The sequence below is a fragment of the Artibeus jamaicensis genome, unplaced genomic scaffold, assembly GCF_021234435.1.
Source record: "Artibeus jamaicensis isolate MK-2021 breed Jamaican fruit bat unplaced genomic scaffold, CSHL_Jam_final contig_759, whole genome shotgun sequence".
In the NCBI taxonomy this organism is placed as follows: domain Eukaryota; kingdom Metazoa; phylum Chordata; class Mammalia; order Chiroptera; family Phyllostomidae; genus Artibeus; species Artibeus jamaicensis.
The window spans coordinates 611,150-638,275 of NW_026521953.1; the positions used below are offsets into that span (position 1 = coordinate 611,150).

The window sequence follows — 27,126 nt, forward strand, 5'->3', positions numbered from 1 at the left end:
AGTTCCAACTCTGAGAAGTTGGGAGTGGTGTGTGTTAGGTCTGGGCTGGGATTGGACTGTAGAATCCCCTTGGGAAGGAAAGCAAAAGTAAAAGAGTTTTGGGAGAGGGGAGAAGCCCTTCCTGCACTCACCCCGATGCACATTCACCTAGGCCTAGAAGCAGGGTGCGGCCACTAGGCTGGGGAGGGTCTGTGCGTGTCAAGGGTGATGTCGACAGATGCTGGACCCAGGAAACTCTCTACCCCAAGTCGGCCTGCAGGGCCTCCAGGGACCAGCTTGCCAACAGCTGGACTTGATCACCAGCTTTCAAAGTGAGGTCACACATCTGGTGGAATAACAAGCAAACTTTGCTTTCCGGCTGTTTTTAGAGGATTTTCACAGCAGCGGCTAGAAACCGGGAAACCACCACCTAGACCCTTGACTCTTCTCAGAGAGGCACAGCATAGGGGAGTCCACCGTGGGTGGTTTGCAGGACGATGCTGGCCCTTCAGCGAGCTTCTGCTTTCCTGGTTCTGCTCCTCTCAGCTTTTCTGCCTCCGCCACAGTGCGCTCAGGACCCAGGCATGGTGCACTACATCTACCAGCGCTTTCGAGTCATGGAGGTAGGTGGCATCTGTGCACCTGATATGGGAACACGCCTCCCGGAAGTCACCTTATCTTACCCCTGCTTCCCTGTCTTCTTGGGTTTGTTTTTCCAGGTAGTAAATGATAAATACATTGGTAGAGTTACACTTGAAACTTTTTATGCTCTAGTGGTTTACAGCACCAGAGTCTGGACCGTACCATCCCCGACCTGGAGCAGGGCTGCCCCCTGTGCGGTTTTTCTCTGTAAAGTGGGGATGATCATACAATGTACCTTGTAAAGCTATTCTGAAGATTTAATCAATTATTCTATTAGAACATGGCCTGGCACACTGGGAACTGTCCAAAATGTTATTATTCAATAGTTCTACTTTTAAAATATGAAAATTGAAATTGGGGGTCATTTTTTCTTCATTTTCACAATATTGGGATAATAGCTAATTTTAGCTTTTCCTCGTCTTCTCAAGATAAACCATTAGGTCATGGTAACAAGTCATAACACTGTTGTGCCAAGAAGCTGTCATAGCTTCCTTTGCCAAACTGGATTCAGATTTAGAAATGAGCCGACTTCAGCAATGCTGGGCAGAGGGAAAGTATCTGGGCCCCTCTTCTGCATATGTTGCAGCCACCACATCATGAACTTTGCAAAACCCAACATTTTTGCAGCGTGACGAGGCTCCCAGAGACAAATGTAACCCTCTGACCTACCTAGTCTTTGACACAACCCTGGTCTTGACATTGACTGTTTAATACTTAATTGCCTTGCTTTTGCACAAGTTAAATTTTGGTAAATTATCTTTTTTTCAAAGACACTCTTATCTCCAATATTTATTTGCAACATTTTCCTGAAAAATCTTAAAGTCCAAATTATTTGCTCATCTAGTTACAGTCAGGATTAAGTAATTCCACAGAGCAGGCCCAACACATTTCCCAATGTTGTCAGGACAACAGGCTGGAGTCCGGAGGCGGCCGATGGAATGTCCCCGGGCCACTGGCCTGGTGCTGCCTCTTCGCTTGCTCTCTCCTCAGACACCTCCTCCCCACTCTCACCTCCTTGAACGTGCCAGACTTACACTCAACCACTACACGTGGCACCCACTTGCCCAACATTTTAGGATAAATATTTACATATTTATGGCTAAATGCACAAAAAACATTAAAAATCGATTCCTTAAAGTATCAATAGTACGTTGAATTAAGAAAGTAAGGGTGCTTTTTATTTCCCCCTTTCTGATTATTTGTATTTTAAAAATCTTTTTCCTATGGACAATAGCTATTTATGTTACCTGGGTAACTTCAATACCTAGTAGTAATTTGGGAATTTATTTTTTGACTGAAGCAAGGACTGCAAAAATGTACACAAGCAACGAGGGCATACATTCAAGACTTCCGCGAGTTCTCGAAAAACATATCCGTTATGCTGGGACAATGTCAGACCCACACGACCGAGTATAAGAGTGCAGTGGACAACCTGGCACTGAGGGTCGAACGTGCCCAGCGGGAGATTGACTACCTAGAGTACCTGCGAGAAGCCGACTTGTGCGTAGAAGCAGAGGACAAGATGCTGGCGGAAAAGCTAGTCCAAGAAGCCGAAGAAGAGAAAAAGATCCAGACTCTGCTGAATGCAAGTAAGAGAGCTGTGTCTTTTACACTGTCCTAGGGACTGTCACTCGGGGAGCAGACGCTGTGGGGGTGCTGGCTGAGTGTGACAGTAGTAGCTGGATGTGCACCCTTGTGTGCTGTGCTGGGGGTGGGGCAGCCTTAGCAGGGAGCAGGTGTCCAAAGGAAAACGCATTCTTAGAAAGCAGCTTTTTCTTTCACATGGCATTCCTAAAGGCCCCATGGAAGGTCAGGGCTACGGTGTCAGAGGTCAGCCCAGGTAGGGCATCTCCTGATAGACCTTGGTTTGGCAGAGGCGTATGGTTCCAGATCTTTCCAGGGGGAGGGACAGGTGGGTGGGTTCTCCTAGAGCTCTGGGAGTAGGGAGATGTGCCGATGTGCCGGGCATCCCTCGGGGTCGGGGTCTGCGGTGAGTGATCATCGCATGTGCTGTTGGGACGGCGACATCTAGGGGATTCCTCTCCTATCTCGTGATCCATCAGAATGACTTCCAGGCCATTAAGAATAATGTTTAGGTGCTCAAATTAAAATAACAGGTAGCAAGCAACAAAAACATAAAAGAGAAGGAAAATGTCATATATATATGAGTGTATTTTATTAAAACCATGAGAGACACAGTTCCCCCAATAGCCTGTATTCTGAGATGGTTTTATTGCAAATGGGGAAACTTTATTTATAGGCCAAGTGTGTGTGCTCCAAATGTGAGAAACCCCATTGGGGAAATCAGATGGAAGCTGACTTCATTGTGCTGAGGGAGTCACGCACCTTCCCAGCGTAACCTGCAGAAGACCTCCACGGTTCTTCCCAAATGAGGGGACTCGTAATGTGCGTTTTGAACAAAGAAATCAGGGAAGAAAGTGCAGAGGGCACATGTCAAAGGTGTGAGGGAATATCCACTTTCCCACGTAGATCTGCAGATGTGGCCAAGTGGCTCAGTAAAGGGCAAGTGCATGGGGAGGTAAAATTGAAGAGTTCAGCAGGATCCAGATAATGAAAGACCTCGCATGCCAAGAGAGTTGGACTTGACTTGAGAAACTATAGAAATCACCGAGCGATTTTAAGCAGCAACATGACAAGAAGGAAGAAGGCAAGGCTAGAGAGAGGAGACCTGCAGAGGAACACTGCGGTAATTTGGGCAACAGTGATCGCTGGTGCCCGCATTAAGTGTCAGTGAAACGGACAGCAGATGGGTTCGAGAGCCACTGAGAGTTGGAATCCACATGGCTCGGTGACTGATAATGAAAAGTGAAAAGTGAGTGAGAAGGACACATCCAGGATGTTGAGACAGGAAACCCAAGAGGAGTGTTGAGGCTCTGATTACTCCACTGTTTTGTGGGGGAGCACTTACTACTCTGAAATCTGCTAGGTCATTTATTTGCTCACAGCTTACTTTCTACCTCCATATCTAGAACATCAGCTTGCTGAGAGCCTACATCCAGTATCTCATATCAATGTTGGGTCCCAGTGCCTAGAATAGTGTTTACGTTCAACAACTCTTTGTTAGTGAATAACTAAGTGAACAAATGAATGAATGGATGGAAGAGTTGTCAGCACCGAGAGAGGGGCTATTAGGCTTTGAGAGAAAAGAGACCATGTTATCTCAGAGTCAGAAGACAGAGGGGAGGGTGTCTTATCTGTAATAGGAAGCAGTTTATCAAGGTGGTCAAGTGAGTAATCCTTTTTGGCCGTGAAACTGCCTTGAGATGAACCATCCTCTGAGAGAGAAAAACTGGGGCTAAGCATGGGGTGAGGGAAGGGGGAAAAGGGTAAGGATGAGCCAACAGAGCACGAACAGAGGCTCCCCAAAACACTGATAGGTAAGACTGGGTGCTAATGTGGCCTGAGCTAGAATGTGCCTCAACTTTTGTGCCAGGGATCAGGCGGGACTCCAACCCTCAACAGTTGTACTAAATTGGATCCCTGAGCTGCTGCTGGTCTCTGAACACCTTGAGCCCCTCAGGCTTTGAAGCTGCCCCTTGCCACTGCACCGTAAGCTCAGCAGGGGTCCTGAGTTTGGACTTGCTGCTTATTCAACTCTCCTCCTCTGCCTCATCCCTCAGATACTGGAGGCTAAAATGTTCCCTCTCCCAGCTCCATGGTGAGTGAAAACTTCTCTTTCAGCTTTCCAGAGATTGCTCCTTCCATGCCTGTTGCCTCTGGGTTCTCATTTGGTGACTCAGTTTATGATTAATAGCCACGTCCCCCCCCCCACTATTGAATGGGCCCTGTTTGCATACACGGTGGGGACGGAGGAGAGAGTTGAACACACTGTGTCCCAAACTAGCTCTCTTACTGCTTCTTTACTCTGGTCTTGCCTCCTACAATCCGACTGCTGTCATGAAGGCCTTCCTACCACACAAAAATGGATCTCATTACTCCTCTGAGTAGAATTTTTTTCTTATCATTCACCATCCATTATCAGCAACAATAAAAAAATCCATTCAAGTCTGTACTAGTCTTATATAGAGAAGGCCCCTCACAAAGTGGCCCAAGCTTATGTCCAGCTTCTTAGGCTCCTGTAATTTATCCAACACAGTTGCAATTGAAAATACAAATATTGTTTTCTACCTACCCTTATGACTCAAAAATGCTGTGGATTCTCCGGGAAGACTTGGTGGTGGGGGGAGGGGCAGAGGCACGAGACTGCAGGCAGTTTGGCCCGTAGAACTCCTACAGCACCTCGCTCAGTCCTCCAAGGGAGCACTAGCACTTTTAACAATACCTGTCTATGTGTAGTTGACTGCCCAACCGGACCCCCAGCCCATCACACCCCTACTTCTATATTCCCAGGGTCTGGAACTCCCATGGAGGAGGCTATAAAAACCGTCTACAGAAGAGCCCAGTTTAGGGAGAGATAAACCTGTAAACAATCACAACTGTGTGATTAGTGTTCCTTGGCCTGTGATTTTCAGAGGTTCTCTGCCCAAACATAGACTTTGGAATGCCAATGTATTCCCCCACCTTACACTGTTTTGTGCTTTACATACTATGCTCACCCCCTCACTGTTTTTGTTTTTGTTTTTTGGGTGGTTTTTTTTTTTGCCATTTCTGTTAGTAACTATGCCTATCTTGGTTTTCTAGTGCTGTGTAACAAATTGCCACTGACTTAACAGCTTAAAGCAATATCCATTTATTCCCTCAGAGTTTCTGGGGTCAGGAGTCCAGACACAGCTCAGTTAGACCCTTTGTTCAAGGTCACAGGAGGGCACAGTCAAGGCTCTGGCTAGGCTACAGTCTCACGGGGCCGTCAGGGCTTTCTTCCAGGCTCACGGAGGTTGTTGGCAGAATCACCATAACTTTCTCTTGGTTGTAGGACTGGGGCCCTCAGCTTCTGAAGGCTGCCCTCTCCGTGGGCAGCTCATGAAAAGGGCAGCCCACAAGATGGCTAGTTGCTTCTTCAAGGCCAGGAGGAGAGGGCCTGTCTTCAGGAAGTACCCAGTCCCTCTTTTAAGTGTTTTTATCTAATGTAGGGCAATCCCACCCATAATAATCTTCATTTTGATTAACTCAAAATCAACTGATTTGGTACCTTAATTATATCTGCAAAATCTCTTCAGCTTATTCTTATATTATAATCCTATCATATTGCCAGGTCCTGCCCTCACTGAAGGGGAGGAGATTATATAGGACAAGGATGTCAAACTCATTTTCACTGGGGGCCACATCAGCCTCGAGGTTGCCTTCAAAGGGCTGAAATAATTCTAGGACTGTATAAATGTAACTACTCCTTAACTGTTGAGGAGTTGAAATTACATTCGGCCCTTTGAAGGCAACCTTGAGGCTGATATGGCTTCTGGTGAAAATGAATTTGACACCCATGATGTAGGGCCTGACCACTAGATGGTGGGAATCTTGGGAACTGTCTTACTAGAATTTTGCCTACCATCCTGGCTGGTGTGGCTCAGTGGACTGAGCACTGGCCTGTGAACCGGTCCCATTGCCGGTCAGGGTGCAGGCCTGAGTTGCAGGCATTGTGGGTGTGTGGGAGACAACCGATCCCTGTATCTCTAGCATATCTAGCACATTTCTTTCCCTCTCTAAGAAAGAAAGAAATAAAATCGGACCCACCTTCTTCCTACAAGCCTTTGATCTTTCTATCTTCTAATCTTGGACTGCAGGGACTGAGCCAGCCATGGAATTTACACCAAAGTTCCTGAGACTCAAGTCTAAAGACACCATGGGATTATGGGCTGGGAAAGAATCACCAGAGGTCATATCACGGTTTTGTTCATAGATACACTTTTGGCTTTTTCCAGAAAATCCTAACATCAGCCTAAATGGTTCTTCTTTACCATATTTTTAGGACCATAAAATGCGCCTTTTAGAGAAGAAAAATAGGGGGGAATTTTTCAAGCAAAAAATGTAAAATATCTAATAACATAAATAAATAGGCTGCCACCCCCCACCATGCCCCACGAGCCAGGTATGCTACATTTGGACTATAAGACACACCCCGCCTTTTCTTCCCAAATTTGGAGGAAATGTTTCTTGGGCAACTATGAAGGACCAGATACTGGGGATAATTGCTCTGTAATAAGATCAAGTTGCTCTGTAATGAAGCCATTCCCTATAGAGCAGTTCCCAAGTCTTCAACCTTTGTTGAGAAAAGATCCCCAAAGATGTTCTCATGACTGCTACAGTCCCAAGGATGTTTAGGGGTTAGGTAAAATTCTTAGAATCTTAACAAATGCTCTATTTCTCCCCCACTTGCCTCCTCCTCTCCTTCTGCCACAATTCTTGTACATGTGTATGTGATGTACACACACGTCCACACAAACACACACACACACACTTTAGAATGCAGTGAGTGAAAGTTACTTGAATACAATCTAACTTACATTTGAAAATCATTCCAAGTCTTTAATTCTCTAACTCTTATTAATACAAAGAGATTTTGCATTGCACTTGGCAGTTTATGGCAAAGCACATTGCCTCAGATACCCAACCAAGTCTTCAGCCAATTCCACTTGGCTGCATTCTTGTGCGGATTAGAGTATTAACCTCTTGTAAATAGCTTGTAAAGGAAAATTCTCCAGGCAGTCAAAACAAGGCATTATAAAAGATTTTATATGATTTCCTGTTTTAGTTCAACTCCTTTTATTACAAGGGTGGGTGCAAGTTACCTCAGGTAACCCTCTCTCTGCTAAATTAAATAATTCATATCTTTTGTTAGATCTTGCTTGAAAAAAAAAGTCTTTTGCTGCAAATTTAAATACCTCTGGGATTCATTCAGGTAGTGTAAATGTGTGTGCCTCATATTCAAAGCCATTAAAAATAAAATCAAATCAAAATCAAAACAAGTAAGCAAACAAAAAACCCACAGGAAGCCAAATAAAACATATCTGTGAGCCAATTCCCACAGATGAGTGGAAATTGTTTGTGATGAGTGGAAAGAAACATTAAGATGTGTAACTTTAATTTGCAACAGATATATTGACCACAAAGGAGGAGATTGAGAGTATACACGTGAGTGTGAGCAGAGGCGTGTGAGAGTGCTCTCACACACATGGGCTCCTCACCCAGAAGTTGGTGCATCCATGGGGCCAGCAACACTGGAAGTACATGTGCAGCTTATCCTGCGCTGTCTCCCAGAGAGTACAATAGTCCACTGTGCTGCGTCCAGAAAGGCCCGTGCACACAGCACTTCTGTCCATCCATCTGGAAGGCCTGTGGTCTGGGAGGATACCTCCATTCCCAACACTACAGCACTAACAGAAGGTCCCCAAGCTGATGGCTTTGGCTCCAGGTTCAGTGAACATCCATTTATTTTCTCTCTAACTCACTCATTTATTCATTTATTCAGCAAATGTCTAACTGAAGTCCAGATATATGTTGGCAATGTGCCTGGTATTAGAGATGGAACGTTGAATAGAGCAATATAACATCTTGTCCTCAAAGAGCTCACTGCCAGGTGAGGTAGCCACCTAAGCAAATAGGGTAGCCAGTCACAGCCAGAGTGTGACTGCTCTGATGGAGGTAGCACAGAAGCCCAAGGGGCAGGCATTAAGTAATTAAGCAGGGTCAGAGCTGCCGTGGAGATGGGGGAGACTGTGGAAGGTAGACAGTAACCCTCAAGCTCAGTTTTAACAATAAAAAGAGCCAATCAAACGGAGAATAAAGGGCACTTCAAACAAATGGAACAGTAAACGGAGGCACAAAGTCCTAATCAGACTTAGGGTTGAGTAGATCTCACGTGAAGGGGAACGTCTTGGAGTGGAGATGAAAGAACCAGACAAGAGCTCAGGTCCTTTGTGCTAAGTCAGGTCTAACTTTCAAGCTGTGGGCAATGAAAATGATGTAAATAATAGTAGCTAGTGTTTATTAAATGCATACTGTACAGCAGGTAATCTTTAAGCATTTTATATATTGGATTATATCATTTAATTCTCACAACAGCTCTGTGAGATAGGTTTTATAATTATCCCCACTTATGGGTGAGGAAGTCAAAAAGCACTGAGACGATAAGCAATTATTGCCCGAAGTCTCGGAGCTAACTGGTGCCAGAAATGGGATTCAAGCTAAGGCAGGCTGGCTCCCATGGCACACTTCTCGCATCATCTGCTCTGTTTGATAGTGGTGAGCATGGGGGTGTCAGGGCTCAGAAGGAGGCTTGGGGGGCTCATTGTGGCCACAGTGTACAGAACGGACTTCAGTAAGGGAGGTTGAGTGTGCACAGAAGGGTTAGAGAGGTCATCTCCAGGCCTGCCACAGAGGCACTCAAGGTGGGAGCCCTCTGTTCTGAGACTGGATGTCTGCACCCACAAGGCTCAGCTGCTTCTGATCTTACTGAGGGACACATATGAATGTTACTGAACAGCAAGTGGGGTCCTGCTGCCTGCCATTGCCCTCTAGGCAAAATTCAGGAGGAAAAGGCTTTGTGGTCACAGAAGGACTCTTTATTCAAAAGCTACATGATTTTGGAGTAACCACTTTCCACACACCATTAGTCACTTAAGCCCATCTATTAAGGCTGAACTCTTTAACTCTTTAGTTATAGCTTTAATCACTTCAGCCTATCAATGAAGGCTAAACTTTTTAACACCTGAGTTCTAGCATTCCCCCTGTTAGTTTTCAATTATATTATTTCTATAGGGTTAGTTTCCAAACTAAAACAACATAAGATGCAAAAGCTATACAATTTTGGGAGAATGGCAGGCTTCTGCCTCAGAGCTTGTCCTCTCTAGGACACCCAAAGAAGAATAACTCTGCCGCCCTTTCCCAGGCCAGCCCAACCCCAGGCTGTACCTGGAGTTCCGTCTCCTATCCAAAATCTATGCAAATTATCATCCTCTTAGAAACACAGGAAGCTGCAGCATGATCATGCATGCATTCTTGAGGATGAGAGCCTGAGACTCAGCCTCTGCCCTCTTTTTATCTTAAACCTTCTGGCGCATAATTCCATGGGCTGTGGAGATACTCAGCTTCTCAGCTGATCCCATCCTAGACTATTTACCATTGCCTTGGGCAACCTCCTCCTACAGCCCCTCCCAGCTCCTCCCCAGTGATCTGATCAGATCTCTCTATATTATGAACCCCAGGTCAACCCTCTTGGTTGCTATTTGATGATGAGACCTGCTCACAAATAGTTTGGTTTAAATTATTCCTTTAAAACCTGGCCTAGAAGGGTCAATTTTCTTTCCCTACCTTCCTTATTTTTAACCCCCGACTTCTTTATTTACTCTTAAACAACACTCCTCTGCTTTCCTCTGGTGCTCTTAGTTAACAGAAGAGTTGCACACACAGTTTCCTGTGCCAGAAATCTCAGGGGCATCTCTTTGGCCCTTATCTGACCAGGTACCCTATCAAGTAGATTCTTCTTCTGAATACCTTTTAAATGTATCCTTTTCATCAGTATCACTCCGTTATTCCCGCTCCTGATGACTCTAAGAGCCTCCTAACTGATCTGCTGGCTTCCAGTCTCTTGCTGGTCCAGTGCTGGCTTCCTCCTATGCTGCCATCAGTATTGTCTTGCTAGAGTTACTTCCTCTTTGCCTTGTCAACTTTGATGGCAACCACAACCTACAAGCTAAAGCAAACCCCATAAAATAACATAAAAAAGCCCTTACAACCTGACCTAGCTTTCTTTAAACAATTTGTCATATTATTCTGTATGAAAGTAATAACTGCTGATTAAATAAAAACTGTGAATATTTTGTGTACTATATTTATTGTATTTACTTTCATTGTAAAATTAGATAGCAAGCCAACCTGAATACAGCAACTTTGAACATTTCTTGTCTTTGACTTTTCCACTGCTTCCTTTCTCCATCTGTCCAATGCTCATTATTCATGCTGTGTTTCCCAAGTCTGTTGCAGTGCTTGGAACAGAGTAGACATCAGTATTTTTGACTTTGAGGAGGAGTTTATTAGATAGTGGGAGCAACTATTAATATTTTCCAGAGATTGCAATAAGTACTTTTTATCTGTTATCTTTTCTAAGCCCGTGACAACCCTGCTATATAGAGACCATTATGACTTCTTTTCAGATGAAGAAACTGTGGCACAGAGTGTTTCATGCACTCCATCTTCCTCCTACTTCCCTGCTGCATCCAGAGTACCCATCACCCCCGAGACACACTAGATTCATCTCAGCTCACCATCCCTTCACCTCTACCCTGTATCAGTTATTCATTGCCACAGTGATGCTGTATAACAAAACACTCTGAAAGTGAGCAGTCAAAACAAAAGTCCCTGGTTATTTCTCAGGAGTCTACAGGGCAGCTGGACAGCTCTGTTGGTCTGGGCCAGGCCTGGCCACTCTTGCCTGTGTTCCCTAGTAGCACATTGCCTAGGGATGGTTGAGGATGGCTTTGGCAGGGATGGCTTGGATCTCCATGTGACCTCTAATATTTGGGAAGGCGAGCCTGGGCTTGTTCTCATGAGGGAGACCGATGCCTCAGAAAGGGGGCACCAGCATGCCAAGACGTGGTCATTTTTACCAATTTTTTTTTGGCCGAAGCAAGTTCCATGTCTGGCTCCAGAGCCCACCCTTCTCCAGAACCTCTGGTAGCATTTACAAGGCTTTTCGTCTTAATGCTCGGGAAACAGGCAGTAACCAAGATTAGTTTTTAAGTCTGCAAATTTCTCCACGAGAGCAGTGAATCAGGCATTGGTATGAATGGTGGTTTTGAGATGAGATCAAAGAACCCGTGAGAAGACTACTGTAAAGTTCAGGTTCAGGAGAGCAGGCCCTAGACTTTGAGAAAGGATGGCAAGAACAGAATGAAATGAGATCGATCTCACAGGAAGAATCCATGGTGAAATGTCAAAATGACCTTGTTTTTCAACACGGCAAATGGGAGAATGACAGTATCACACCTAGAAATCGAGGACATTTCTATCATTTTTAGCTTAGTTTTTTATCACAGAGGGAAAAACACCATGCAAAAAAAAACCCCTCAGTTATTAAATGAAAAATAAATAAAAACAGGAAGTTCGTAATTATAATCTTGGAATGCTTGAATGTTGCAACTGTCAGATATGTGGTGTGAAAAAGAGCTGCGGTGACCGTTCCCCAGGGCACCGTCCCCTCCTGTGTGTCACTTCCTGTCAGTGTGCACCAGTCTGGATGCTCTGGGACAGTATCCTCCAACTTTCAGTCTCTGGACCCTTTGCATTTTAGAAGTTATCAGAACCATAAAGAGTTTCTTTGAATTGAAGTTATATCTGTCAATATTGAACTTATTCATCCTTAAAATATAGAAATTGCAGTATGTGGCAGATGGTGGTCTAGGACAAGACATACAGCAGTGAATATAACAAGTTAGCCAAAGCCCTGTCTCCCTGGGGTTTACTCACTACTGAGGCGAGTCAAACAGAAAAGGTGTTAAAGACAAATGTGTAACCTGTTGGATAGGGGATAATAAACACTCTGGAGGAAAATCAGTTAAGCTAAGGGGTTATGAAGAGCTGGCCTCTTCCACGGGAGGCATGTGAAGGAGGTTTGCTGTGTGGGGCTCCAGCTCCGGGACCCCAGGGTAGAAGCAGGCAGGACTTAGACAGCACAGCTTTTGGCTTCTGTGCTCCCCTATTGGGTTCTCAACAGCTCAGGGCTGTTGAGCAACACGCAGCCATGCAAGCAACTTCCCTTCCTCGTAATCTATTGCTAATCATCAATAAAGAGAAGCTGTCAGGGCCCCGTCCTGGGTGCCATGGAATACTTTGAATTTAGTGCTTGGCACCTAGAAAAGCCTCTGATGTGGATTTGCCAAAGAGTTCTTATGCTCACCCACACCTAGGGCATTAATTGTATTCCAGGCCTTGTTTAAGCCGTGGGTCCACAGCCCTGCAAAGCCGCCCACTGTGGATCACTGAGACCCATTTCCTATCACCCAGGCACTCAGACCATGCGATAAGACCTGCTAAGGTCCACACACACCTCTTGCTAGTCGAATCAATTTTATTTCTAAGTTGGCATAGCAGGAGCTGGGATGGCAGATTTAGACACTGCCTAATGCTGAGCTATCTGAATTGAATTAATTCCTGAGTTTGGGTGGTAAGCAGTAAAAGACTGAATAGGAGAGAGATATGTATTGTGTCCCAGGTACTGCGGATAAAAACACAAATAAGACACATTCTCTGTCTGAAGTGCTTGCAAGGAAACAAAGTGAATAAGCAGTTCCGAGTCAGCATGATGGATGCCCTGGAAGAGAGAGGGCTGCACAGAACGCCCTGCACACAGGAGGTGCAGCCAACTGCTCTGCGGGAGTCTGAGAGTTTTGTTCTCAAGGACAAGTAGATGTAGCCCAAGGTGGCAAAGGTGAGCTCAGGGCAAGTCTGGGCAAAGTCTAAAACTTCTGAGAGGCCACGGCAAGTGTGGTGACTGGTGACCTGTCTAGTGTGGCAGGGAAGTGACCAAAGAAGTCCGATAAAGGACCTTGAGTGCCATACTGAGATACCTGGAAGTTATTCTGTGGGCAAAAAGCACGAAATGGCCCCAGTTTCTAGAACAAGTAAGTTCACATTGACAGCGTCACTGTTAACTGCTTGAAGCAGCGTAATTGACTACTCACCCGAAAGCCCTCATCTTCCTCATCCCACTTCCTGACATTACACCTGTCACTTGATAGGCATTAACAAATGTTTATTGACATGAATGCAATTCAGGTGCCTGAAAAAGTCAAGTTTGATAACAGATTTTTCAAGAAACAGTCAAAATATGTATGGTTTTATAGCAATTCTGTCCTTTTAAAAAAGCTCAGCACTCTTCCTCCCAAGCAAAGGAGTCCTCCCTTCTCTGTCGCTGTCTCACACACCGTCACCCTGTCCTTGAGTTTGGTTTATCACCCTGCTCCCTCGGGTCTAATCATCACGAAGACCTGACTTCTCTTTTTCTGGTTCCTGAATCTATACCCCTTTTCCTATGCCATTGTTATTTAGATTTTCATCATCCGGATTATATTTAGAGACGCTCCACCTGTCCCTCCGTGGCCGCTCCCCCACCTCTGCCCCCAGTCCATTCTCTACCAACGTCCAGACCGATGTCCTAAAACAACTCCACTTTCCTACCGAAGGACAAGTCTCACCAGGTCTGGAGGGTATTATCATTAAATAAAGGGGAAAGTATTTTTTACAAATTCAAATAAGTGATCTTTGTATATGAATTCACTGTAAGGCCTTGGGCCAAATTCTATCCTAATTGCTTATCTACAATTCTGCCTGAGGGAGAAAGGACAGCATTTCATTCTTTGGTTTGCAGGTAGGACCTTACATGTCATTGTCTCTGTTAAATAATTTGCATCTTGGCTGGACTCAGAGATTTTAAATTTATTTCCTGTCCTTCCTTTTCCTTCGGCTAATTGTCTCTTCTCAAGAGCAGAAGAGCAGAGAGTCTCAACTTACCCTTTCCCTCAAAAACTGGAAGTATATTTCCCCCAAATTCCAAACTGAGGAATGTATAAAAATTATAAGATATATGCTCTGAAAAAAACTATAGAAAGCATCCAGCCTAAACCCCTTTTTTTTACTGCTGGAAAAGCTCAGCTAAGGCTGATTGACAAGGGACTTGTAGGGAGACACAGAGAGAACCAGAGGCTGAGTTCAGACCCCTCAGGGCTCCGACTCTGTCACGGGCTCCATCTGCCAAGGACAGGGTGGGAGAAGCAGAGGGGGCAAGCACGTGGGGGAAAACTCTGTTCCTTTTTCCCCAGAACTCCTTCCCTGATCTAATCCATCCATCAGCACTCTCTTTGCTTTGCTATTTCTCCAGGGACCCTGCATTAGAATGCAGACACAGAAGGAGAACTGATTTCTGTGCTAGTTTCCAATGTATTTTTTTTAATTTCTCAATTACAGTTAACATTCAAACATTATATTAGTTTTAGGTGTACAGCATAGTGGTTAGACATTCATATGCCTTATGAAGTGATCCCCTTGATAAGTCTAGTATCCACCTGGTGCCGAATATAGTTGTTACATTGTTGATTGTATTCCCTATGCTGTATGTTGTATCCCTATAACTATTTTATAACTGCCAACTTGTACTTCTGCATTTTAAATGAACATTTTCTTATGGGTGAGACATTGAACGTGCCTTGCTCTTAGACATAATACCTCTCAGCTGGTCTGTGAGCCTGCAGACTTTCCTCCCAGAAGGATGGGCAGGCTGGGCGCTTCCTTGTCCAGGCACGTATCATCTCCCTGTGAATAGGTCCCAGGGAGGCCACTGCCCTCACCCACCCCTCCCTAGGTGCACGCAGACTCACCCACCCTCCACTCCTTCCCACCACACATACACACAGTCTTCCACCATGTCCCCGTGGGGCTGGCTGGAGGTGTCCCAGCTGGCCCTGCCTCCTGGCTCAGACTGAGCCCAAGGGCCGACAGCTCTGTGGCCTATCCAAGTAACTTATCCAAGTTTTAATTTTTTTTCACTTGGGAACAAGAGATTAAAATATCTACCACTTGGCTTATTGGAAGAATTAGATACACTAATGTAAATAAAGTACCTATCACAGTACCTGGCACATTATATGTATTTATAGATATTTATTAACTTCTCAAGCCTTTGTGCTTGTGTTTCAATGGGGAACAGTTTCTAAGCTTCTCTAATATTCCTCCTTCTCCCCATTAAAGGTATCTGTGATCATTTACAGGCTTAAACCCTCATTCTTTCACACCTTGTGATCACCAGAGAATATGGGAGGAACACAGCATTTACATAAGACAACACGAGCTTGTAAAACTGAAAAAACGGCTCTGGCAGGGAGGGGCCCTGGTAAATGGAAGCCCACTCCTCCTCCACACCACCGCCTGCAGCCCACCCTCAGCTCAGTGTGGCTGAGGATCCCCCACTGGCTCCTCAGGGAGTGCATAGGTTCCCAGCCAGCCCAGGCTTTCTGCCTTCCCCAGGGGTTTGGCTTCCGCTAATACAGGCCAACTGGGACCAAGGTGACCCAGAGGCCGCAGGGAAGTGGCCCCTCAGGCTGACAAAGCATAACAGCAGGGGGACATAGTGGGAACTGATGGCTGAGAGACTTTTACGTCTCTGTGCCAAAGTCAGGCTCTAGCCACACTGGGGCCCAGGTAAGATCGCTGGGCGTCCAGGACCGCACAGTGATAACACCACCACTGGAAGCACTGACCTCCCCGGGACTCTGCTGTTCCCAGCCAAGGTTGCTCCTCCTCTCTACTCCTACCAGAGGTCCCTTGATGGGAACCTTGTGTCAGATTTTTAAATGATATAATGGATTTGAAAGTATCTTAAAAGCTTTAAAGCACTTTACAAATAGTATTTACTTAAGACAGGGCTTATGATCACAGCTCCGGATATGCAGCCCTAGAAAAGATCCTAGAAAAACATCAATTTGAATGAAGCTATTTTCCTCATTAATTCAATAGATAGTTATTGAACCCATTAAGCACTGAGTTGGGCAGTAGGGGACAATAGTAAGACAAAGGCCCTGCTTTTGTGGAGCTTACTGTGTAGTGGGGAGAAGGACAATAAGCTTAGAAATAAAACAGTTAAGATAATTACAGAATGTGATAACTGACCTCAAGAAAACAGGAAAAGATGCTATGGGCTATAGGACATCATTTCAAATTTAGATGCAGTAGTCTCAGGAAGCTTCTTAAAGAGATGATATTGAAACTGTGATTTGAAGGATGAGTAGGAGCAGACTGCGGAAAGATCAAGAAAAACATCATTCCAGACAGAAAGAATTGCAAGTGCAAGAGCCCTGGGGCAGAAACAAAGTTGACATTCTCCCAGAATAGCAAGAAAGTCAATGCAGTCCCAAAGCACTGAGCAAGGGGGAGAAGAATAAATGATAAAGTCCCAGAAATAGGCAGCAGCCACATCATGTAGGTCCTTTAAGACAGGGTTCCCCAAACCCAGGGCGGCAGACCAGTCCCGCTCAGTGGCCTGTTAGGAACCAGGACTTGAAGGAAGCTTGCCTGAGCCTCCCACCTCCAGCCTGAGCTCTGCTTCCTGTCCCACCCCCCCAGCCCCCCCACCCCACCCCCCGCCAGTGGGAAAACTGGTCCCTGGTACCAAGAAGGTTGGAGACGGCTGCTTTAGGACAGGGTCAAGGGTTAGAATTTTCTTCTAAAAGTGATAGGAGAAAGGATTTAGTAAGTCAATCACACAATTCATGCTTTTAAGCAAAGCACTCCTGCTGTTTCGTGGAGAATATACTGTAGGGTAAGCAAGAGTAAAATCAGGGAGAGAAGTTAGAGACTATTTTCATGATCTAGGAGGAGAAGATTCAAGGAATACAAAGAAGGGAAGGTGGGAAGAGGGGGAGAGAGATGCATTTGAGCATTTTAATTAATATTTAACATCATAATTTAAAAATAAGCTTTACTATCAGAACTTGCTGGTGGTGAGGAAATAGAGGAAAAGAAATGAACCATGACTTCTAGAAAAGAAACTTGTTTGATGGTTCTTGCCAGAAATGGGAAGAATAGGATAAAGGAGATTTGTGGGATAAATGCAGGGGTTCTGTTTTAGACAGAGTAAACGAAAAGACATCCAAGTAGGTACATTGAGTAAACAGTTGAATAAATAAATGAGTTTGAGACTAAGTAGACATCAAAATAGGACATTATTCCAGATACAAATCTGGAAATCATTGTTATTTAGAATTCATAGCCATGAGATAAAAGGAAGTAACTTGGGAAGTGATTGCAGATAAAGAAAAGAAGAGGTGTGAGGACTGAGCACTTAAAGGCGGAGGATGAGAAGGAAGCAGCCATCAATGCCAAGAAAGAAATCCAGAAAGATGGGAGGGCAATCAAAAGGAGGGGTGCTCCAAAGTCAAGAGAGGAAGGAGTTTCGAGGGGAAATGGTAGTCAAGTAATGAAATTTTGCTGAGAATTTGAGTAGGTTGAAGATTGAGAATTGACCCTTGGATTTGTCAACATGAAGGTTGTCAGTGAACTTGACAAGAACTGATTCAGTGGGGTGGGCAGGGAACTTCAGATCAGTGACAAATTGAAGTTTAGAGTAGCTGAGGGGATAATTGGAGGTGAGGTAAGTCCTCTTTTAAGGGGTTTTATTATAAAGTGGAACAGAGAAATGGAGCCACACTAAAAGTTCTGTTTACTGAGGGGAATGATCTAATAGGGAGGGGGGACTATTGTTGTAGGAGTGGGGAGATAATTTCAGGTGCTAAATCCTTGAGTAGAGGAGAGGGGATTAGATCCCCTGAATCTGATGGGATTCACTTTCAGTGGATTAGATCCACTGAAAATGTACTGAGTAGGAGGGAAAACAGAATACCTGGGTTTAGGTGCAAATGGTAGATTTGGTGGTTGGTAAATTCATTCATTCATTCGTTCATTCATTCATCCCTTCCTTCAGCAAATAGTGGCCTATGTGTTAGTTGCTATCCCAGGGGCAAGACATGCACCAAAGAACGGGCAGTAAGACAATGCTCCTGCCCTTATGGGGTTTACACTCTATCGATGGCAGTCAAGCAATAGATGTTAACAGATTAATTTATGATAGATCAGGTAGAAGATAAGAAGCACTCTTGAGAAAAATGAACTAGGGCAAAGGGGCTATGTATGGAGAGCTGGAGAAGAGGTTGCCTTTTCTTTATCAGGTTGTCAGAAAAAGCTTTAATGATCAGGAAACATTTGAGAACAGATGTAAAGGAAGCAAGAGAGGAAGCCATGTAGATGTCTTGGGGAAGATAGCTAAGTTGCACGCAGAGGGAACAAAAAGTGTCCAATTTCTGAGGCAGGAAGGAGTTTGACACAATTTGAGGAACAGTAAGGAGGCCAGTGTGGCTGAACAAAATGAATAAGGTAGGAGAGTTGTAGAAGACAAAATCAGAGAGGCAGTGGGGGGAATAGCTTACATATGCCCCGGAAGGCAAAACCTTGAGCACTACTCTCAGTGAGATGGGAAGTCACTTGTGAGTTTTGAGCAGACATGTGACATGATGTGACTTTCGGATTTACAAAACTCCCTTTGGCTGGAAATGGACAATGGGGGTCAAGAATGGAGGTGTGGTCACTATGTGGGAGTCTATTGTAACTTAAACAAGAGATGTAGTTCTCAGATTGCTCTTATTTTCTCAGTGAAATAAGAGGCAAGAATTTCATATGAGAGCAAGAAGGGAATGATGGAGGCTTAAAGGAAGAGGAGGTATGATAATGGAGGATGATGACCTGATTAGGGAAGTATGGTAGACTTTTTACCCAAACATCTGGCAGTAACAAATAGTTTGCTAAAATGCTTACTTAGCTCAGAACCTGTGGGACTTCTCTGTGCACCTTTCTTCCTTGTGTCCAGTTTCTCTCCCTTCATCTGTTTCTTGTCCTTTAGCTCTACACAACCTCCAGTTTGCCTATAGAACCCAAGCATTTATTAAGGAGAAAATGACAACCCACTGTCACATCCAGCTTCTTATACCAAAGCCTTTGGAAGGACTTCAGGAGGCCCCGTTCTTCTTAAGAGGTGGTTATACACATGTCTATCATGCCACATTTCACCCTCCAGTCAGTGAGGGAGGCCCATAGACTTCCATGCTCTTGTTCAGACCATCCTCTCCTGCCCCCAATGCAGACCTCATCAGGATTTGAGGGAGACCACAGGGTTCTTCATGCTCTCTCGAAAGACCAGGACTCCCTGTCTCCATGACACTACTTACCTCATAATAGACTGCCTAACAGAGAGGTCCCAACATCAAGTCCTTAATTAGAACTGATGACCCACTTTTCCTGAAATGATCAGTAGAACTAATCTTATCTTGACCCAAAATTCTAAGACTCTAAGGTCTTCTGGAAAATAGCATGTTTAGGCCCAGGTGGAAATGGCTTATACCACTTCTGTCCGTATCTCGCTGGACAGAATGCTGGTCAGTGGGCACAGCCTAAAAACAAGGAGGGTGCAAAAGTGTAACTGGGGATGTGGAAAATGAAGTGGCATTCGAGGAATACAGACAGACATTGTCACTGCCAGGAGCAGTCAGAGAAAAGGCCAGCAGGCACACAGAGACAGTGGTGACTCAAAGATCAAGGAGAAAGAGATCTTCAGGAAGGAGGAACTGATCATGATGTCATGTTTCAGAAAGGTCAAGGAGCATATGGACATAAAAGGTCTGGTTTTTCAGCTGGGAAGTGCCTTGGAACATTGTGTCACCGTATGTCACTTTCTGTGAAGTTATGGTGACATGAAAGAATGGGAGGTGAGAAAGTAGGTACAGAGAGAACAGACTATTCTGTAAGAGAATCTAGGGAAGTAACCAGAAGAGGGTGCCTGTTGAGAGAGAATTGTTTTTTAATGCAGGCAAGATATTTATAAGCTAAAGAACTCGTAGTGAAGGAGCAAGTCAAGATAACAGGAAGGCACTAATTCATCAAGGAGTTCTAGGAAAATCTAGGAAAGGGCAAGGCCAGGGCACAGTGAATATATTGTCTTGGACAGGAGGAATGACTAACATGGCCTCTTCTAAGACATGTGGAAGGGTAACAAGGGTAGGAACAACTAGAGAAAAGTTTGTAAGTGACGGAAAGGAAGTGAAGGGAGTTCATGTCTAATGGTGTTTATTTTTTAAAGTGTTAATCTGTTGTTTTAAAAGGAATGATGAGGTGGTTGTAGGGGGGATTTTTTAATAAGACAGCTGCTATGTGGTGATTGTAGTAGGGAGGAGGGTCAGCAGAGATGGAAGAGGGCATAAAGGGTATATGTTAAAAAAAGATAGCTGCTGTGTGGAAGATGGGGAGGTGGGGGTAACCAGGAAAAGCAGTATTGTATTTAGGGCTCAGCTGAGGTTGGAGACCCCTAATGTGTAGTGGTACCAATATGCACCATTGTGAGATTTTCTCCACCAACACACAGCTCTTCAGAGCAGAGGCAGATGTCTGCATTGAATATGGTGGAATAACTAGGGATTGGTGGGTGGTAGAGCTGCTCAGAGAGCTGTTAAGTGATCTAGGATGCATAGTAAAGGAAGTGACACCAAGAGAGGGCTGATGGCCTGGGAGAAAGTAGAGGTCAAGGGATGAGGTGGTATGAGGAAATGGAAGAGCAGAGGAGGGGAGAACAAAGGAGTGAGAAATGAAAGGATCAGATGTTGTTGTTACGGAAGGTAGGATGTTAGAGTTTTAGACAGATAATATGGAGCAGCTCTGGGGGTAGGGGGATCCCGAGTATGACCACAGGAAGAGGTTACTGAAGTGGTTTGAAAGTAAGGTGCTGTGGAGTTGAAGGAGTTGAGGTGCTCAGAGGCTCTTCACGCATGTGGGGGAGTGTCCTGGAGAATAGTCAATGATTTAGACTGGAAGGAGTTGATAGCGTGAGATACAAAGACAGAAGGGTTTTTTTTTTTTGCATAAAAGTGGGATGATAATAGTCTGAAGTGGCAAGGAGGAGCTAGAAAAATATAAAACCCTCTTTTCATTTCATCTTCCTCCACCTAGTTTATGCCCTCATCCTGTTTGAACTTTTGAAATATTCTTCTAATTGGTTTCCCTGATTTTTGCCTCTCTCATGTACCCAGCATACATGACTGCCAACTTAATTAATCTTGTTGAACAGTCTTGACCATTGCTCACTTTGCTCAAAATCTGCAGTATCTCCCTATGTGCCAGTAGAATAGAATCCATCTTCCTTAGCGCCAGCCTCAAGGTTCCAGGCACAGAGCTGGTTTCAATCTATTGTACTACTTTGTTTTATGCATCTAGTTTGAGGCAATATCAAGTACTTAGCTGGTATTGGTTTAAATTTGATACTACCTTATTAATACTAATCTTGGAGGACTTTCCCAAATATGCTCTTGCCAACTGTCAGGAATATTCTTCCCCCCATCTCAGAATGTCATCCTTCAAGGGCCAATTCAAATGAAGATTAACCTCTGCCTCAAACGATGTCTCTATTCTCTGTTCTTGTGTAAGAAACTTCACATTGAGCTTTATATTCTAGTTAGTCATATTAAGCAAGAATCACTCCTAACTTACATTGTACCTCAGCCCATTGACCCCCAGCTCATAACACCTGGGTCAGTATCCTGTCTTTGTAGGTATCCAATGTCTACTGACTAAATGCATGAATACATTCATGAATAAATAAACAAATGGATGAGTAGAGCTCTTATGATGCTATAGTAGTTTAAGGGTCAGAATCCTTCACTAGAAGATGATCTCCTGAAGTTATAGGGTTGATTTTATATAATATATGGGGGGGGCAAAAGTAAGTTTATATGGGAAACCTACTTTTGTATTATATGGAGAATATGTATGTGTGGAAAAGTTGTTTGTATGGAAAATAATACAACAGTTAATAAATAATAATACAAGAATAAACTCTGTGTCTCATGTACTCACAATTGTAAACCTACTTTTGGCTCACCCTCTATGTGTGTGTGTATATATACACACAGAGCGGGACACACAGAGAGGGACACACAGAGAGACAGAGAGAGATTTTGCATGGAGTAGAGAAGAGATCTGTTGCTTCAAAAATACGGTGGTACAAACAACCCCCAAATTGAGTGACTTAAAACAATAATCATTTGTTCTCACAGATCTGTGATTGAATGAGGGTTTGTTGATCTAGGCTGAGCTTAACTGGGGTCATTTGGTTTTGTTTCAAATGTTTCTTATCCTAACTGAGGCATGATTTTTTTTCATGGCAGTGTCAGAAATACAGTTTGTTTTTTTTTTTTACCCTCAATATTTAGCACTGTTCTGGGAGCATTACACACTAAGAACACAGTAGATACCCAATAAAATCTTGGCAAGTGGAGTTGAAATAGGCAGCTTCACACCTAAGTTACACCTGTGTCAACCTCAAAGTTCTCCAGGTGAGGGTGTCCAACCTGTGGCCCAGAGGCCACACGCAGCCCAGGATGGTTATGAATGAGGCCCAACACAAAATCATAAATTTACTTAAAACATTATGAGATTTTTTTTTGCGTGTGATTATGTGTCACGGTGTATTTAATATGTGGCCCAAGACAACTCCTCCAGTGTGGCCCAGAGATGCCAACAGTTTGGACAGGGCCTGAACAGGGCCTGTGGCAGCAAATAGCTGTCCTGACGAGTAACATGCTGACTCTTCCAGGTGTACAGCCACTCCCTTAGCAGAGATCTGTTTGTTGATTTAATTCTTTGACTTCTGAATCAAATTTATGACAATTCATAGTAATAGATCATCATTGATCTATGTGTGATAACTTCATTCTAGATACTAAAGGGGGGAGAAAGCCATCTGTAAGAAAAGCAGACTCCTCATGTTTATAAAGTAACCTCCCTTTTCTCCTGTTTGGCCAGGCTGTGACAACATGCTAACGGGCATAAAGTCTCTGAAAATAGTGAAGAAGACTATGGACACACATGGCTCTTGGATGAAAGATGCCGTCGGCAACTCTCCCAAGGTTTATTTCTTAATTGGATCCAGAAACAACACTGTTTGGGAATTTGCAAACATGCGGGCACTCATGGAGGATAGCACCAAGCCAGGCCCCCGGAAGCTCATCTTAACACATTCCTGGCAGGGAACAGGCCAAGTGATCTACAAAGGCTTCCTATTTTTTCATAACCAAGGAACTTCCAATGAGATAATCAAATACAATCTGCAGAAGAGGACTGTGGAAGACCGAATGCTGCTCCCGGGAGGAGCAGGCCGAGCGCTGGTCTACCAGCACTCGCCATCAACTTACATTGACTTGGCTGTGGATGAGCATGGGCTCTGGGCCATCCACTCAGGGCCAGGCATCCATGGCCATTTGGTTCTCACTAAAATTGAGCCTGGCACACTGGGAGTGGAACACTCATGGGACACTCCTTGTGGAAGCCAGGATGCAGAAGCTGCGTTCCTCTTGTGTGGGGTTCTTTATGTGGTCTATAGTGCTGGTGGCCATGGCCTGCATCGCATCACCTGCGCCTATGACCCACGAGGCACTATCAGCGAGGAGGATCTGCCCAACTTGTTCTTTCCCAAGCGGCCAAGAAGTCACTCCATGATCCATTACAATGCCAGAGATAAGCAGCTCTATGCCTGGAATGATGGAAACCAGATCATTTACAAGCTCCAGACAAAGAGAAAGCAACCTCTGAAGTAATGCATTACTTCCCAGAGGGAGAGGACCTTGGCCTTGGAAGCTTCTCTCCAGGACATGGGTGCCACAGCCCCTTTTACAATACTGTATCCCTCTAAGCACATACAGCGATACAGTCTAGAAGTCAAAATGCATGTGTATTCTCCCTGTTGTTACTGCCTTAGAGACCTTCTAAGAGCTTAAATGAGAGTCTGTCATTCAGAAATTTCAACAAATTCTAACCCATCCAAACCTCCCAGCACTCAAAGCCTTCCACATTCTGATCCAGCTTACTTCCAGCCTTTTCTTTTACTAGCATTTACTCTAACTCCACCCATCCCACGCCTCCAAGCAGTTAGACTTGTGGGCCACCCCTAATACTCCTGGCTTTTCTCTTCTCTGGCCTTTGCTCAAACTCTTTCCTCTTTTACACAAGCCTTTTGATATTCTATTTTTACTCCCCAACTAAACTACTATTTTTTTATTGATGTTTAATCTTGATTTTCCCTGGCTCTGCCTCTCCATCAAGCTAGATAGATATAATAATAAGTTAACTACATTAACATTTGAATACCACCTTCCAGGTACAAAGTGTTTGCACCTATGTTACATCATTTAATTCTTACTTTAGTCTTGTATGTAGGACAGATCTTTGTAGTTGCCATTTTAGAGATGAGGAGAGCTTAGGTGAGCCATTCAAAGTAACACAGCTACAAAATAAAAGCTAGATACTGCAAATCCCATCATTTTTTCATTGCCCCAGGAAGCATCAAATACAAGGGAGGACCCCCCAAAACAGGAATTATCTTCTAGAGGGCTGGCCCCTTGTAATACAGACTTTGCCCCACTAGGTAAATGTTCTAGGAACCCATCTGTATCAGTGTACCAATTGGCGTTGTTGTGAGAGGCTGTGTTTGGCTTCAGGGAATTTTTTTGAAGACCCTCTCAATGGGTTTACCCATTTCATGATAAGCGATTTACCAGCACACTGGCCCACACTGCACTGAGTATTCAGCAGCTTTTTGACCAAAGACGGCACGACCATCATGCCCCACCCTCCCTATTCACCTGATCTCATCCCAAGGGACTTTTTTTTTTTTTTCCCAGATGAACAGGATCTCAAAGGGCAATGTGTTACCAATGTGGAAGAGGTGAAACAAACAAGTGGCAGAAGCATTAAAAGGAATCAAAATCAACAAGTTCAAAAACTGTTTTGAGCAGTGGGAAAATGTCTTAATAGGTGTATTGCATCAGATGGAGAGGACTTTGAAGGTGCCTGAAGTTTAAACATGTAAGAATAAATACACAATTTTTTATAAATAAATTGCAGTTTTTTTTTGGTCCCCCCCCCCCGTATGCATGTTTGTTAAACGAAACTTTTATAAGCAATACATTCATCATTTTATACTAAAAATAATGGTCTTCCCCTTTAAACACTTTTCATGTCCCCACAAGACCTTCCTATGGGGTTTTCAAAAGCTACTTACTTGCTCCAGAAAACCAGCCTGAGGGTGAGGACCCTACCTCTAGTCTCCTCTTGTCTAACTTTCCCTGCATCTCTCTTCTTGCTTGAGATACAATAAAACTGACACTAAGCAAACAAATCTCATCGGGGTATATTTGCCTACATGCCCTCAAGCAAAGCAGTTTCAGGGCCTGAGTTTACTGTGAGCAACCCCCGACACTCTGAAGGCCTTGGTAAATATTCTGGAATCTGGATGGAAGCCAGAGAGCCTCCAAGTGACTCCCTGCCACAGCAGCCATTCCATGTGCCACAGGGGATGGAGGGCAGCTGTGCCAGGCCAGCAGGGCTCCTTCAAAATCTTTCCCACGGGTACGTCCAATTCAGCCTGGTTGGGTCACAAGTGCGGGCTGTGGTGCCAGTCCGTGTCATGTGCTGAGGCCTCTGTCTTTCCAGGTTGGTCACATGAGAGGGCTTGCTTTGTACACTTGCAGCTGTTTCCAGACTCTGCCAAGCTCAGGCCAGGGCCACAAGCAATGAAGAGAGGTTTTTCCCCTGCCTTAGCATTTGAGTAGATCTTTGACAGAATAGAATTATTCACTTCATGGATAGAATGTAATTACCCACCATGCTAATAGAGCAATATGGCAAGCCAAATCTGCTGCGGAATGAAGCAGGTATGAATAAACATGATGGTATTGTGCTTTGGGGACATTACCTACCCTACAGGTAAAAGAAGATGACCTATTTCACAGGGATAAGGAATGTGAGCTGCCTCACAGAGGAGGGTAGAGTGGAGTTATTAGCGAGTGTAGTTATGTGCGAGTCCCGGGTACATAGTTCCTCTGGCGGTGCAGAGAGGTTGACTTTCATTTGTGATATGCTTTGAATTAATAGTTTTTTTCAGGGTGCACTTTTCACTAACAATGCATTCTGACACTTTAAATTCCTGCAGCTAGAATCACTCTTTTAGGTCAAGACATTTTTCTCCAGAAAGCCCCTGTTAATGTGCCATTTCTGTATACTGTTTGGAGCTTCCTCCAGGTGAATTACCTTTCAGCTCTGGGGTTTTTGTTGAATTTTAGTCTGGATTGAAGTCCATATAATCTATACAAATGGTCTTTAAACTTTATTGCACATAAGAATCACCTGAGGCACTTAAAAAAATCCTAATGACAGGCCATAACCCCAAACCATCAAATCAGAACCTCTGGAGGTGGGACTCAGATGCATTTTTAAGTCCCCTCCTCCTAAGTTGTTCCAAAGTGCAAATAAGCTCGAGAGCCAGTGACTTAAAAAGTGATCGTAAAAAATTAATTGCATCATTCTGACAATAGATCAGCATTTTCTGGGGTCTGGGGTCTGGGCAGTGGGTCCACTGGAGCAATGACGTGGGATTTGGGAATACCCATGAACTCATGTGAACTGTGGCTGCCTCATCTACAAAAGCCTCTGCTGCTATTTTAAGGAAGTGAAAGAGAACTGAAGGGTGTCCTGTTGTAACACAACTCTTGTGGGCCCCAGCCTTCCTCAGCTGGCTTTGCCCTTAGTCTGCTTCTGGCCAGGTTCCCACAGTGACCAGAGTCTCATATTTGCCAGGGTGGCTTAAGTTCTGTTCACATGTAAAAGACTTCTGAGCACACTGGTAATTTCAGACCACCAGGGTAATTTGGGGAAAAAAAAAAAAAAAAAAAAAGGATGTGTCTTGTGGACTTTGTCAACACTTCAGCCTGAAGAAATGTACAGAAAAAAAAACTGAGGTCAAGGCCATAGTGACTCCTGCCAGAGCTGGGGACTAGGCCAGAGTCCCCGGTGTGGATGCCATCTGTGGCCCACAGGGATTTTAATCAGCTGAAATGAGCAGCTAGTCCTTGGAGGCCTAGGTGGGGCAACAACTAGCAGTGCATCCAAAGGGGATTCAGGCCTCACACTGGCGGAAGGCATTGGACTAGGTCTTCAGGGCCCAGTCCTGCC

General features: G+C 44.4%; 1 protein-coding gene across 2 annotated transcripts; it reads left to right on the forward strand.

Annotated features, from left to right (window-relative positions):
* On the forward strand, positions 1–25,307 carry OLFML1 (olfactomedin like 1). 2 transcript variants are annotated; one of them, XM_053672256.1, is made up of 4 exons: positions 1–602; positions 1,922–2,210; positions 22,924–23,710; positions 24,798–25,307. In XM_053672256.1, exons 1-4 carry the CDS (start codon positions 477–479, stop codon positions 24,799–24,801), a joined length of 1,206 nt encoding a protein of 401 aa, XP_053528231.1. In that variant the 5' UTR covers positions 1–476; the 3' UTR covers positions 24,802–25,307. The 2 variants fall into 2 exon arrangements, with proteins under 2 accessions (XP_053528231.1, XP_053528230.1); XM_053672255.1 differs by having other exon boundaries at positions 22,924–25,305.
* Positions 25,308–27,126: the final 1,819 nt, after the last annotated feature.

Coding starts and splice junctions, on each gene's coding strand:
- OLFML1 (XM_053672256.1), top strand. CDS start 477: ATGCTGGCCCTTCAGCGAGCTTCTGCTTTCCTGGTTCTGCTCCTCTCA. Junction 603..1,921: donor AGCGCTTTCGAGTCATGGAG/GTAGGTGGCATC, acceptor TTTTGACTGAAG/CAAGGACTGCAAAAATGTAC. Junction 2,211..22,923: donor CCAGACTCTGCTGAATGCAA/GTAAGAGAGCTG, acceptor CTGTTTGGCCAG/GCTGTGACAACATGCTAACG.